Here is a 16,192-nt window from a genome sequence, read left to right as displayed (position 1 = left end):
AGTGATTTTGACATATCTAGAATCACTCCCAAACAAGCCCTAAGTTTTAAACATAAACAAAATACACAAGTGTTTTAACCAAAAATTTGCTTTTTAACATGAAAATTAGACCTTCCGTCCCAAAAAAAACACATGAAAATTCGACTTGAATGTGTTTAGAAATTAAGACTAAAAGAAAAGAAACAGAGAAAAGGAAGGTAGAACTACCAAAACAAAAAGAAAAGGTGGGGGTTCTAACTTGAGTCCAATTCAAGGAGAACAAGTTCCTAAACCCAATGGAAATGGAAATGGCCTCGGCACTACGTTTGCACATAAAATTGGATAATCAACGGCAACATGTCATATTGTGAAATCATTATAACGGCAACATCCCAATAACATTTGATGTACTCAATTTCAACCTGAATGAATCCAAACATTCTTTTGGGCCTAGTATATTTAAGATTAAATACAGCCTAGTTTCATAAACCCATCAGAGTATAACTTAAGTTGAGACACACAAGAAAATACCTCCTGACCTGGTTGAATACAAAAGAAAAACAAAAAACAAAAAGGGGAAAAAGAAACCTCACAAAAGATCCTACTGACTGGCTCCGAGCCTCCTTGAGTTACATCCCTGTCATCCCTTTCTTTCCACATATATCAAACTCATTTCATCTTTGTGTCCCTTATTCTATCAAGGAAGTACATACCTTCCCTGCACCCCAAAGAATTGTTGTGAGCTTTTTCTTATTAAAAGAATGTGGGGTCTGACCTCGTCTTAGATACATTGGAAAGAAAGGAAAACAATTTAATGAAACAGGAGGATGAGAGGGGATAGAAAATTTAAACCGACTGAGTTTCCCCGCACCAAAATCGAGTGTAGCTGTAGAATATGAAATTGTATCTGGCTCTCAAGATTGCACTGCCAACCTCTGAAGATGCTCAAAGAAAACTTGAAGGCTTACATCATCTGTGAAGATTACATCTGAACCCGCAGCCATCTCGTGGGCGTTATTATACGTTGCTGACGGGTTCAACTTTGCTAACAAGAATCTTGCCTACAGATCATGACAACAGAAAATAAGACCAAATAGGTATCCCATTAGGGGGGAGAGAGAGAGAGAGGGAGAGGGGGGGGGGGGTTGGTTGGGGTGAAGTGATTCTTGGCCAATAGGAAAGATTTCACAATAAAAACTAAAACAAATTAATCCACCTTAATTAATTAAGTAAAATCAACAGTTAATCACTAGCAAAAGGTTTACTACATGAACATAGCACTAACATTTGAATAACTATTTTCTTCGCTGACCTTGAACTTTTTGGTTACAAAAAAGTCTAATAACAATCTTAAGACAAGAAACCTTTAATAGACTGTTAAAGTCAGTTTTGGAAATAATTGATTATAAAGACCTAAATGCACGGAATTTACAACAATCCCAAAGAATGGCACCCAAGCAAAAATAGGGGGCATGAACCTTGCAGCACATTAACAACTGTTACATTTTTCTCATGGCCCTCTCATTACCAATAACAAGGTAAAGACCAAACCACCATTACTGGTTGACCATTACTTTTCATTTGTAACTTATAACATTTTAAATCGTGCCCAGACTCAAACTATTAACTCTGCAATTAGGGAAATAGGCAAATGAAAATAAGATATTAAGAATAGTTTAAAAACCTGCGAGCCATGCTGATCGCACACCACCAATCTAGGAACAGGGAACCGGTCCCGAATGATTGACTGTGTATCATCATGAGGAGCTTGCAATAATTGTGCAAATGCCTGAAAACATACATACATATAAATATATGAATATAATTAGTTGGGACAATATCAGACATTGCACAACAGAAGTCAGGGGAATCACAAATAAAGCATGCATACCTGGTGTTCCGGCTGATTCTGGTATCCCATGTTACGCCACTGTGCTATTGTCATTCCATGGAAAATGACTATACTAAAATACGAATCCAACAAGAGAATCCGGTCTGCTGCAATTGAAGCCACATCCAACAATGCAGGTTGTGGAAGAGAATTAAATGAATATGATATTAATGATGGTTGAATCATGACAGCCGCATTGGTGATATTTTCCCGATTTAACAACATGCGAAAATAGGCAGTTTCATCTGGACTGTTGTTGAAAACCTGCAAACAACCCATTTCGGATCCCAAAGAGGGGTAAAAGGTAATATGTTAGCCACTAGTAAGCAAAAATATATCAAGAGTAAAAGGATGAAGAGGAAGGGGCAAATCGTGATTACCTGCACAAATTGCGAACGCCTGAGATTAAACATAAATTGAGGGAATAATGAAAAACATGGATTTAAAGTAAAGGATGACGGATCATCTTTTCGATAGTCACCAAATTTGGAACAGAGACGAATGAGTCCCCGATCCAACCATCGTGTTGCATCGAAAGATTCCTGGATAAAACAAGGGAAAAAATTTTTTTAGACTTCTATGTTTGAAAAGTCACAACAAAAGTATCAATTAAGAATTCGTTGGTGAAGAACCAAGAAACACAAGTGATCTACAATATTCATAATAAAGAAGGGCATACCCATAAATTATGTAGAGTCTTGTAAAACAGAATCAATTAAAAATTTTAAAATATAGAGAAATCCTCTGATAAAATTTTAGGGCATAAATAATGATGTCCTTCATATGGATCCCAAAATGTAGGATAATGAGTGCCATATAGGTCCAACTGTAGGATAGTGAGTGCCACATAGGTCCTAAATGTAGGATAGTGAGTGCACCAAACATTAAGCCTTCATTATTTCTGTTTTGGAAACTCCCAGTGTCGTTTAGTCCAAAATTGTGAGATATGAACATAAAAAAGAGGAAAAGAGATGTAACAGACACATACAAGATAAAAGAAGATGAGAATGGTTGTAAAATACCTCTGTCTCCATTTTCAAGGCGGTCTTTCTTGCCATTACTACAGCAGCAGTTTCTTGGTCAAATCCTTGAACCAATTCCTGTTAGGTCAAAATTCTTGTGTGTCAGTGATATCCTTTCAATCAATGCACTTCTGAAACATCTTAGAAGAAAATGTATCAATGAAACAAGGGTATATGAGCTAAAGGGGTCCAAATGGTATTGAAAACCAGCTCAGTAATTAATAAGAAATTACTGCTTTAGGAAAATTTGTGTCATAAGAAAACAAATCACGCCAAAGAAAATAAGGCTCCTATTTAATGGCCAAGTATTTCATAGCAGCATCAACAAGAAAATATACAAATGACAATTCAACCACTCAATTGACCAATCAACGTGCCAGAGCATGGCAGCCACATAGGACACATACTGAACATGAACATGACACAGTTCCTTTTTGGCAATCTGAAACAAACATTGGCAACAGGGAAGAACGAATGAACTAATAAATATTACTATTTATCCAAAATGTCTATTCATTCTTGTACCACGAAAAAAAATAATCACGCTCCTGCCAATTCTTTTTGTAATTTTCACACAACAGTGATGAAACCATATTACATAGTTATATAATACACTTATATTCTTTCTCTATTACCCAACTCTTATTTGAATCTACATAAAAGGAAATGCATAAAAAAATAGTAAACAGGAAAAGTGAAAGATGCATAGTTCTGCCTTATTTGGTCATTTGGAGGAGGTGATGGAGGGAAAATTATCTCAAAAAAACTTTGCAGCTTCTATTCCTACATTCATATCTTGCTAATGAAAGTTACATGTGAAAAAACTTAGCAGCTCTTGTTCCACTAGGACATGCCCAGTAAGAAAGTACATGTGTGTGCCAGTGTGCACGTGTCACAGCACAATCATACAACATAAACAAGGAATGCCCAAGGGAAAAGGTAAATTCAAAAAAAACCAAGCTTCACCAGACCATGCTATTACAATGGCTATAGTTATTTACAAAAATATGTTCTGACAAAAGATGACATATAAACTGAAATGACCTCTGAGCTAACGGTGCTATCTATCCATCGTCTAGTAATTGTGGTTACTCGTAGCATCATTTGACCTTCAGGGTTTTGAAAACTGCAATTACAAAAGTGACCAACGAAACTCAAGTCACATTCCTAGTAGAAATAACAAAACACAGTTTTTACCAAAGATCACCATAAGATGTTTTCATCGTTGTGATACAATCTTCATGCATACCTTGTAAGAAACTGCAAATACAATTGCGGATTTACAGCTCCTGGTGTATTTGACTGATCACTAGATGAAAGATCAAAGAAAACTGTCAAGCAAGTACTCTTGTCAAGGCCACACATTTTCCAAGCTGTTGTATTCCCCTCCCCTATAGCAGTATCGGCAACAGCAGGTCCTTTCTGCCAGGTTTGCAAAATTAACATCAAACTCCACAAACACAAGCCTTATCCAAATAAATTTCATTGATTGTAACTATACCATTAATGTAGATAAAAAGAAAGTTCTAAATGACCAAATTGCCTAACCTTCTCCAAAGATGTGCAAGGTCCAATGACGCCCTGAATTTTGATGTCCTTTGAACAGTTGATCTCAAGTGTACCACTGATACAAATAATTTTAGTAATGCGATTGACAAATATAATTAGAGTTTAAAGAGAATTCGTTAAAAGAAAAAGTCAAAGCATAAACAAGAGTTGGAAAAGATACAAGGATTTTTTTCACATGTGTTAATGCACATGAACAAGCATTGGATATTATAAATACCTAACCTAAGGGCTGACAAGCTAACGGCTCTTAAAGCAATGGCAACCCCGTCATCGCATATCAAGCAGCCTTTCTCCGTAACGAAATTCAGACCCAGCATCATAAATACAGAAACCAACTGTGTGGCTCAAACTAGATTATGGTGTTACAATGCTAATCACCAATCACTACCTTATGCACCTTCACTCTCATATGTCATATCTATGCTGAAGGTTTATCAGAAAAACTAATAAGTTACAAGAATCACAATTAGTACAACATGAGAACAATTCAAATTCAACTATATTGTTAGCATCACAACTTTTTAGTTGATTACCAAACAAATTATACGGAGCTCAAAATGTGAACAAAGAAACCTCAAAAGGGTAATTATGAACTCACTTGAAACAAAGGCCAAGCGACTGTTCCCCCTCTTCAAAAACACGCTTGAAAGAGTCTTTGAATACAGAATGACCAAAACTTTCTGCCAGAACAACAAGTCCACCAGTTTTTTCAATGGCAACTTTCATTTCTGCAACCCCAACCTATACAATACAATACACTTGAGCCAATGCAAAACCAAACAAAATCCAAGTGCATCAAGATTAAAACAAAGGAAAACTGATATCATTTTACAGCTTTGCATGTGATCATTAACATATTTAGACAAATTGCCAAAAATCAAGGTCATACCCCTATCACCCTTTTGTTCTCTTGTAGGTTTCAGTTCATAGTGTACCTATATACAGTACGAATAATACTGTATTTTAGTTAGTAGTTTCATATTGCCATGAGGAAGAAGGGCCACGGCTACATTCAAACTTTGAACTGTTTCAAATGTCCAATAAAACCTTAACCTGTCCGCTAGAGGACAACCAACCCAACAGATCGCAATATCCCGGCCCAACAAGCAGCATAAGTGAGACCGTACCTCAAGTGACCTCTGATACTTTGACTACAAATTTGTCCATTACATGATAAGTTCAAGAACATATTTGCTTTATAGAAGGCATTACATTGTTTGTACTAAAAGAAAAACATATTTGCTCATTTGATTCTAACAATGAATCACAAACAGTTCGTTCATGCATCAGGCAAGTGAAAGACAGATTGAGATGCCAGTGTCCCATGAAACAACAGAAATGAAACACATCCAAACAAAATTAGCCATGCTAACCAAGTGCAAACAGGAACATGAGCACTAGTTCGTCTTTGGTTGGGGTTTAGTATCTATAACACAAATATTTGTTTAATTGCTGATCTCAACATGACAGTGTGAAACAGTCCAAAAATGCAGGAATAATAACTGAATCAAAAGACTGAATAAGACAAACCTGATCCAGTGCAGATGCAAACACGTCTAAGACATGACCCTGGCTAACCAGCTGCTTCGCAAGACCATCATAAAATTTGATTGCTTTCTTAAAGTATGGTGCTGCATCCTTATCCAGATCTTTATGGGAACGTACTGGTTCTGATAAATCTTTGGATACAATCTGCATAATTTTCACAAAATCAATATCTTCTTATCCGGAATTTGGGAAAAATTACATCGCTTCCATTTATTTAATTAAGAGATCACAAGCAGGTGATGGCTCATGTCCTTCAATATTACTACATTCCGTAATGCACAAAAATTGTAGATTTGCAAAGTAATTACTAATTAGAAAGACGTAAATTTTACAATTGCACATCATCCCAGAAAATCAATCACCACAATTTAAAAGGTCATCTGAGAAAAGAGGTCGTGCATTTGGAAAGCAATTAAGACCAGCAAGAGAAAAACAATTTTGCATATCTGAATAATCAGGAGCATAGACACGTGTAATAACCTACACTGAGGCTGATCACAAATACCGTTAACTTTTGTAATGATAAACATTTAGATTAACATTTGCATGCAAGAACATCAAACTACAAAGCAAACAGAAAGCTAAGGTTTTTACCGCGCCAGGCCCTTCTGTGCATGGCCCTCCAACCAACGCTACAATGCGTGCCCCCGTTCCAGGCACACAAGCTCCAAGCAAACCGGCTGCAACGCTCAACGCCACTCCTGTGCACCGGGATGACCGATTTCCAGGTGGCACAGGCCACTGGTCGCTTTGCAATTCATCCAACAACTGAAAATTCAAAACAATTCAAACCCAATTATCAGAAATGAACAATTAATTTCACAATTTAATAAAACCACTGACACAACGCAAGCCGATCCATTCAAGCCCCTACCGTATTAAGAGTGTATTCGCAGTCCGAAGCAGGCAACAAGAAACGGGTCACACCCGCATTAGGAAACCCATTTTGAACCCCCTTCGGCTGGTACCCTCCACCAACCGGACCAGGTCTCCGGCCCAAAACGCCGAGACCCAATTGCTCCAAAACCTGTTCTTTCGAAATCTCCTTACTCCCCCGAAAGACATACACTTTGGACAAATCAGAGAACCCCAATTCATGAACCTGAACTTGGGTCCCATACGACAAAAATCCAACAAGCGCATTATCGGGCAACAACCCAATTGCTCTCTTGAGCGCCGATTTGACATAACCCATCTCCTCCTCGATCATACACGTGTCGAGCACGAATACGAAGACCGGCGATGGTAGAGATTGAGGGGCGGCTGAATCGGCCGGAAGAGCATACTGGAGGGTTGTGTACTGAGGGTAGAGCTCGCCAGGAAGGTTGGTCTCGGAGATCGCGGCGTAGTGAGGCGGGAAGTGATTACGCTGATAGCAGAAAGGGCAGATCCAGATCTTGGCGGTGAAGTCGACGCGAGAGAAGGGGTTGAGGGCGGCGGAGCAGGTCTTGCAGCGCAGCGGCGCGTATGGGAGCGTGGGAATGTCGGGGTGGGCTCGGATCGGGGAGATGCAGGCGGCGAGTGGGATCACGCACTTGCTGGCCTCCACCTTGGTGCGTGGCCAAACGTTCCACGTCATCCGCACTCCGTCGATCCCTTCCGGGTCTGTGTTCGCCATCTCCGACATTTCTTATGAGTCTCAGCTCCTGAAAATACGAAGTTTTTTTGGTGGGTTTTGGGTTTGATCGGATTTGAATTGGAATTCGAAGTGTACCTTTGTTTTTCTGATTTTTTTTGGGTTTTTTTATTTTTTTTCTGGGGAGAGAGGAGGAGAGTGGAGAGAGGGGGCGACGACCCCTTGAGAAAGGAGAGAGAAAAGGGGTCACCGCAATTCGCAAGGGAGAAAGAGAGAGAGAGGAGAGAAGAGAGACTCTGAATTGTCGAAGAAATTGGAGGTTGTTGGTTATGTTATGGAGTGTGTGTTTAAGAGATGGGTGGGTTTCAAAGGCGATGAATCTGAATCAGGAATGTTACAAATTTACTTGTGTTGGAGCGTGCCTGCCGTTTTTGTTTGGCCTCCTCAAAGGTGTGCTAGGTAGGAAGAAATTTCATCCTCTATACAGTTTACCCCTAGGCTAGTTTTAAAACGATCAAAACATTTGTTTTATTTAAAACAATTATTTTCTTTTTATTAATGACTTTTTACACATATTTTGAGTGATGGTTTTGCCTTTTTTACATAGAATTGTTTTTCTATTTTAGACTTCTAAGAGTACTTCCACCGCAAGAGTTCAACCCAATCAAAAGGACCTTATGCCTCCAAAAGTAGTTTCATTGTTCAATTCTTGCCCTAGCAAGAGATAGGGCCCACTAACCCGAGCAAGGCCCAAGGCAAGATGAGCCGAAGCTCCTACTTGCCGACGTTGATGTCAGCGAATAAAAATATCAACAACAAAAAAATTACTTAAAGTTTTTATATAAAAAAAAAATTATAGATACCTAGCAAATTTTTTATTTATTAATCTCATACATATAAATAAATTTAATCCCATATGAATAGTAACTGCCCTTGAGTAGCCATGTCAATGGTTGGAAAAGCACCAAAAAAAAATTGCTACGCATCTACTATTCACGTGAACAGTAACTACCCTTGCCATGGTAAAAGGCAAAGAGAAGTAATGGTTGTTACTATTCACATGAATAATGCATGCCCTAACAATTTTTTTGTTGGTTTTCCACCTATTGCCATGACAACCATTATTCACATGAGATATAAAGAGAGGAATTTATATAGAGTTTTGGTGTGGGAAGTGAAGAATATGACTAGGTATTTATAAAGTAAAAATTCTGAAATCTTTGGTTTTTTTTTTCAATTTTTTGTTATTAAATTGGCTGTTGACGTCACAATGACGTCAACATTAAGTCATTTTGCCCAAGCAACAGCCCAGGCAAGTTTTGCCTTGGGCTTTGCCCAGGTTGGTGGAGCCCAGCACTTGCCCTAGCAAGCCTTGGCAGCTGGAAACAGGATTTGGGGCCTAGGGGGCCTCTTGCCCGGGCTAGCCCCTACCACTGGAACTGCTTTAACGTGCAAGGAACAAAGAGCATAACAATTAAAGCCTTTGCATTTAGCATCGATGATTTTATACTATTTAAAGAAATGTTAACCATTAGATTTATCTAATAAATTTTAGCCAATCCACATCAACATAATTATATTATACTAAAACACACCATTAGCACCTTATTATATATATTCAACGCCTTTGAAATAAATAAAAAATTAAAGTTAAAAAGTGTCATCAAGCAACAACCACCTCTCTCCACAACGAAAAAAGCTTGCATATCTTATGTTCCATACAACTTTCTCTCATCACATGAGAGAGATAGAGAGAAACGCTTAGAAAATATGTTACATTGAAGTTTTACTTCGTCCCGACCCAATCCCTAGACAGCATTGCCAATTGATGTTGCCCATACTCTTTTTACACACACCTTCCTCACTAGTTAGTAAGATTTTCAATTGCAATACTAATTGTAAATTATTTTTCACTTATGAATTTGCTAGTTTAGTTTTGCAATACTTGTTATATGTTAAAGATCAGGATTTGATAATAACATGGATGGCACATGGAGGAGAGAGAGAGAGAGAGAGAGATATGGTTATGAGCATAGTCTGAAATATCGATAATATCGAGGAAATATTGAGGATATTTCGGTTTTTTTGAATCACGGATATTTCGGAACATATCCATGTACATATCGTATAAATATCGACAATATCGACGATAATATCGGAAAATATCGATGTCGATAATTTCGCTCACATTTCAGCAATATTTTGTCAAAATATCGGTGTAATATCGCTAAAATATCGAAAATATCGAAAATATCGATGTGAAGGAAAAAAAAATTTATAAAAAAAAAAAAAAGGGAAAAAGGGGACATGAACCCCTCCCATTTTACTCCTCCAACACCTTAAATACCATATCACTTATGTTTTTGTGATAATATGCTAAAATATTTATATTTATATGGGTGGTATGTTAACAATTATATGCAAAACTATTTTAGGGATTTATCATTTGATGACTACTCTTCACAATACACTTACTCTACACATAGAGATGATGAAGATAGTGAAAAATTTGAACATCGTAGGAACTCTATGTGGTACTAAGTCATTCATGTATCTTACCATGCAATGTATAAAGTGTAAAATATTATAGTAAATCATTATATATGAATGATTACGGTGTATTTAATCTTTTTTCATTAATTATTACATTTTTTTACACTCATAGTGTTTGCCCGCTTGCTGTATAATCAACTTAAATTAGTTAAATTCATCATGCAATGCATTTCCTTCTAATTTTTTGTGATAAACTCATAGATAATTGACTAAATTGACATTCTCCAAAGTTTCAATAAAAATTTCCAAGTTTTTTTTACAATTTCTGTGGTTTTTATTCAATTTTTATCAATATCGATAATATCCCGATATTTCCATCGAAATTTCCATATTTTTGGACTACCGATATTTTCGATATCATCGATATTTTAGACCTTGGTTATGAGTGGCAACCATGGAATGCAAGGGGCGTGAGTGGGGGTTGGGTCGACAAGGGAGTGGTTGATGGTTGTTGAGATAAATTTTTTAAACTTTTTATTTCATAGGTAAATTTTTTTTTTTTACAAGTCATAACTACATGGGAGACGGTTTCTCACACAATTGCACACAACTAAGATGCCATGACTGGAATCAAATCAACTACATGATCGAATTGGAATCGGATCAACTACACCCCTTAGTTTTTTTTTGTGAGACAAGTTTGATTCGATAAGAATTAGGGAAGTTACAATATAAAACAAACATAACATAAAGATGGGGTTCTTGCATCACAAAACCCAAAAAAAAAAAAAAAACACAATACAACACATCTATTTGGGGGTGGTGAAAATTCACCAAACCCGGGCACCTTACGAAATACAAACAGCCGAATTAAATTCGAGCGTGGCTAGAGTCCTTGTGGCCGAGCCGTGGATGGAATCTCGAAAGGCGGCTGAATAGTTCGAATGTAGTTGAAGAGTTACAGCCAGGCAGTTTGAATGCGGTTGGAGATTGAGGTCGGCCGGGTTTTGGCTGTTGGGATTGCTGGAGATCTCGGTTGGGTTTCGGCGGTTGAGACTGCTGGAGATCTCGGCCTGGTTTTGGCGGCTGGGATTGCTGGAGATCTCGGTTGGGTTTCGACGGTTGGGACTATTGGAGATCTCGGCCGGGTTTTGGCAGCTGGAATTGTTGGAAATCTCGGCCGAGTTTTGGAGTTGAAGCTGCAGCTGGAATTGGAGTTGAAGATTTGCGCTCAGGATTTGGAGCACATATTGAGGGAGCTTCGCGGCCAAGATTTGGAGCACGGGTTGAAGGAATATTGCAGTCGGGACCTGCTGGAATACTGCAGCCTAATCCACTGGAGTATCGCGGTCGGGCTCTGGCTGGAGTATCGCGGTCAAGGTTTGGTTGGTGATTGTGGCCGAGAGCTGGAAGATGCTCTCGGATTTCTTGTGGTTGATGCCCAATTTTTCATGATCGGTATTCTGAGGGATGCGTGTCCAAAGCTCTGCGGCCGAGATTTGGAACGGTCGAGGGCTACAGGTTTTTTTGGTTGGAGTGTTTTAGGTTTTGGGGGGAGGGGGGCTTCCTTAAGCTGCTCATTTTTAATATATATAACCTATTTATTAATATATGTATATGTATTAATAAACAAATATAAAGATCAAATGAGGTTCCTCGACAGATTGATTTTAGAGCTCAAGGAATTCAAAGGTCATGAAGGGCATTCTTGTATCATTTCGATTAATCGGAGGTCCAAGCCCAAGCCACAGATTCACACCCAAGATTTGCAGAGTTTAGTGTGCACGTGACGGAGGCCTCACAAGGAAAGAAATTAAGGAGTTTGATAATAACTCCGAATGTTCCAAAGCAAAGAAAAATCAAGCATGTCAGAATATTTCAATCAATGCAATCCAACGGATTTAGGGGGGCCTTGGAAGGAAAGAAGTTTTAAAAGAGCTGACCTATAGGCTGACGAATGCCCTATATAAACCTCACTAGATGAAGACAGAAGACACACAACATCAGACAGACAAACCTACTTTTCGTCTCGCACTTTTCTTTTCCTAGACTTAGGATTTTACTTTTCATGCACCTAGTGTAGCGAGTTCTTCCTTTTCTTAGTGTAAGTTTAAATTATCGTTCAATTTATATTTTCTTGTCATTTAAATTCAAGTTTATTTCAATTGCTTTACTTTTCATTATTATCGCACTTCAATTAAGTTTAATCTCAAGCTCATTTTACTTTATCGTTCTTATCGCTTTCATTTTGTTCTTGCTTAACTTATCGCTTTGATTTATTTTGTCGCACTTTAATTCTCAGCTTTACATTATTTATCTTTCGCACTTTACTTTACACATTTGTCTTTAAATTATATTTAAGTTTAAGCACTTTTACTTTACCCACTTGTTCTTCGTTTCATTACGTTTCACCTTCAATCTTCATCTTCACCCACTCCACATTATTTGATTGCTCACATAAAGCCTTGACCCTGAGATAGTGAAAGAACCTAGGCCGTGAGGAGGTTCCTTGCTCAGTCGAACAATCGTTTGATAAAAGTTAGATCTCTGATGCAACATATTCATCTACTCATATTCCATTCAAGCCCAAATTCGGGGCTTGGTGGTGGCACGCCCCGCAACTCAAAAGAATGACCAAAAGTTCCTTCTATCGGTCGAAAAGAAGGAAACAACATCAAATGCAAGAGAGTTAGCAATGAAATTCTAGAACTTGAAAACCAGCTCACTTGAAAACCTATGAGGAGGACTCATAGAAATTGCAACCTAGTGCTTCATGAAGACCATGCCAGAAAACAAATTCTGAAACATCTTTGGATAGGAAACACATGCCAATGACATTCTAGAAAATGTCACTACATCTCCAAATCCACTCAAGATCTCAAAGCACCCTTTGTTTGTATATCCATCCACATCTACTAGCTCCACATCTGCACAACAAAGAGATCAAGATAGATCAAGTACCAACCTCCAAAATATACAAAAGTATAAAGCAGTAGGGGCAAGGCTGACAGATCTACCAGGACCCTCTCACATCCAACCCAAAAATAGCTTCTCAAAATTGATTTTTACGAAAGCACCGGTTCTCTTTAATGAAATTTTCAAAATACCAAATTGTCCTTATTATTTTCTGAAAATGACCAATGTTGTCCCTCACTAAACTATATCTGAAATTATGACTCTTGCCCAACTCACCTTCCTCTTCTTTGTCAATCTCTCTCCAAAATGTTCCCTATATGTGTTGCCTCCCCGCCCTTTTTTTTAAAAAAAAAAAAAATGGTATGACCATTCACAATCTCTTCTATTATTCTAAAATTACAAAAAATAAATTTGACCACTTCTCTTTAAGTTTTTCTGATGTAGAGAAAGAAAAAGATAATGTGTTTCTCTCTTTTTGGCCGGGTAGGCCGATTGAAGAAGTTTTTGGCCCTTCTTCTTTTTTGAGTGCGGGGCGTGCCACCACCAAGCCACGAATTTGGCTTGAATGGAATGTGAGTAGATGATGGTCTGAAATCTGACTTTACTCAAACGATTGTTCAGCCGAGCAAGGAACCTCATCACGGCCTAGGTTCTTTTACTACCTCGGAGTCAAGGCTTTATGTGAGCAACCAAATGATGTGGAGTGGGTGGAGATGAAGATTGAAAGTGAAATGTAATGAAACGAAGAACACTTGCGTAAAGTAAAAGGTGCTTGAATTTAAATATAATTGAAAGATAAGTGCGGAAAGTAAAGTGAGTAAAATAAATAATTTAAAGACGAGTGCGTAAAGTAAAGTGTGTAAAATAAAGAATGTAAAGGCGAGTGCATCAAGTAAAGTGCGTAAAATAAAAAATGTAAAGACTAGTGCGTAACATAAGGATGCTACTTCCTGGTTTACATCGGCTGCTGACATTATTTTTGCTAAGCTTTTTCAGAAATGGCCATCGACAATTAAGGATGCTACTTCCTGCAATTTGGTGAGCGAAACAGGTATGCGCTATTCATGGCTACAAGTTTGATTTTCAAATGTCTACGTTATAATGATTTTCAATAATTTTTGTTGTAGGTACCGTGGCCAAAGAGATCAGTTCAGCCTCGCCAGCATTATCAAAGAAAATACTGCTCACCAAGCGAAACCACTCAACTATGACTGGTAACGTCCTTACTTCTCTCAGAGCATGTTATTCTCAAGCTTCGTAATTATTTAATTATTTGGCTTTAAATCAGGGGATTCATGTGGTCATGGTCAAGCTACTGCTTCGGCCAAGCCTAAAGTAGTCTCAAGGCCAAATCTATTGTCATTCGTTGTATGTCACTGTCGCTTCTCCCTTAACTTCTTTTCTCTGGCTATGCAATAACATCATAACTTTACTTGACCTGTAGCTGGCCGAAAGACTATCATGACGTACGAGTCAAGTAGTGATGAAGATGATAATAGAATAGCAAAAGCTCCAACAAAACGGCCCAAGAAAGATCCCGTTATTGAGTTACTCTCACCTAAAGAATTATGTTATCATTTTTATAATATTCTTGTACGGGCTAACCATTATTTTTGTAGGATCTGCCTGACCTTTTCTCACCCGGCCATTCTCAAGAATTTATAGGCTTTGAGACCGAAGACCAATTTGATTCGCCGGTCGACAATACTATCATAGCTAAGGTTAATGAGGCTGTTGTTGCGGCCTTAGCTGATGACAACCAACGCGAACATATCTCCCCTTTCAATGTGGTTGAAATAGCTAAGGATGCAATGCAGGTAGACTTTTTTCTTAATCAAATCTCCTTCCTTATCCCTTATGGATGCTCACCCTTTGATTTTTTCCGCAAAAAATTAATGTTGGGACTTCAAAAACTGTGGCTTCATCAAAGACTCCAGTCGAAGTTGAATTTGCTTTACCTATTCAAGGCACTACTGCAATTACAACACATGAAACGAGTGTTCTGCAGCCCAAAAAGATACTTGTTTTAAAAATATATATATATATATATATATATTAAGCGAATGCTTGACTGCCATTACGTTGCTCATGTTATGCACCTTTGGCAGGAAGCACTCCCCTTAGAGGCTATATTGGAGTCTTTTCAAGGCATGAGAGATTACTTGGCTGAAGCAAAGGCTGCCACCACTTCTTCATACAATTCCTCCTTAAATATTGCAACCAAAGCCACCGTCCAAACCATCCTCGACAAAGACTATGCGGATTCAACTAATAAAGCTCAACATGCTTGTCTTTGCTCGTCCATTCAAAGTCTCATTGATGCTCATTTTTTTCCCAACTGAGGATGAGTCCAAAATCAAAGGGTTCATGAAGCAATTGGGTGAGGGCATCCACGCCTACAACCAAGCCATGATGGAGTATAATGCTGGCCAAACCTTGACTGAAAAGATTCAATCAACTATCCATATTTTGCAAGCGCACCTTCATATCTACCATGAGGGAAAAGAAGAACTAGACAAACTTGAAAAAGAGCAGAAAAAGATTAAGGCCAGAAAATCAACCATTCTTGCCAAGATTGACAATGCGGTCCAAGACTCTCGGCCACATCAGGTCGAACTAGAAACATTTACGTAGCAACAGGCTGATTTCCAAGAGAAAGAAGACGGCTACAAGACCTTGATGAGTGCAAGGGCCAAATTATAGGTTAACTTCAAAACCGTCATCCAAAAGCATCTTTAAAAATTTTCATGGTCATTTTATGACCATTTTGCACTTTTATAGCTAGGCTGCATTTGAACCTCAAACTATTTCTCTTTTATTTAGTTGATGAACTTTTGATTTCCATCAATAAATTTCGGCCTTTATTTTAGGCTTTGGATACGACTAAATTTCTTGTTTTTGAAGAAAATAGTATCAGCCTTTATTCAATATTTTGCTTCTAAGTTTAGGCCATAATTGAGGCTTAACACCTTTGCATGTATTTCTTCACAGAAATAATTTGCGGCTAAAATATTAAACTTTAATTTGGTTGTTCTTGTATTGAGAAGAAACCTTTGACGATCAACACTATTCGACCACTTTTGTCTGTGAACTTTTGTAGTGCCCAAATCACTAACAAGTTCTTTATTTCTTTTTTTTTTCTTTCTTTTTATGGCCATAATACTAACATGACCTTTATTGGGAACGTTGTCGGCCTAC

At 38.0% G+C, this 16,192-nt stretch overlaps 1 protein-coding gene across 2 annotated transcripts; it reads right to left on the bottom strand.

Annotated features, from left to right (window-relative positions):
• LOC18791526 (protein transport protein SEC23) lies at positions 318-8,070 on the bottom strand. Of its 2 annotated transcripts, XM_007221895.2 has the most exons (13): positions 6,884-8,070; positions 6,604-6,777; positions 5,992-6,153; positions 5,060-5,202; positions 4,441-4,516; positions 4,142-4,314; positions 3,937-4,018; positions 2,893-2,970; positions 2,251-2,412; positions 1,871-2,134; positions 1,664-1,768; positions 851-1,040; positions 359-697 (listed from the first exon to the last, which is right to left on the bottom strand). In XM_007221895.2, the coding sequence occupies exons 1-12, from the start codon at positions 7,634-7,636 to the stop codon at positions 894-896; spliced, it is 2,319 nt and encodes a 772-aa protein (XP_007221957.1). In that variant the 5' UTR covers positions 7,637-8,070; the 3' UTR covers positions 359-697; positions 851-893. The 2 variants fall into 2 exon arrangements, with proteins under 2 accessions (XP_007221956.1, XP_007221957.1); XM_007221894.2 differs by having other exon boundaries at positions 318-1,040.

This window comes from Prunus persica, chromosome G1, assembly GCF_000346465.2.
Source record: "Prunus persica cultivar Lovell chromosome G1, Prunus_persica_NCBIv2, whole genome shotgun sequence".
Taxonomy (NCBI): Eukaryota; Viridiplantae; Streptophyta; class Magnoliopsida; order Rosales; family Rosaceae; genus Prunus; species Prunus persica.
Note: the sequence above shows the minus strand (reverse complement) of the source record. Positions and strands in the feature narration are given on the sequence as shown.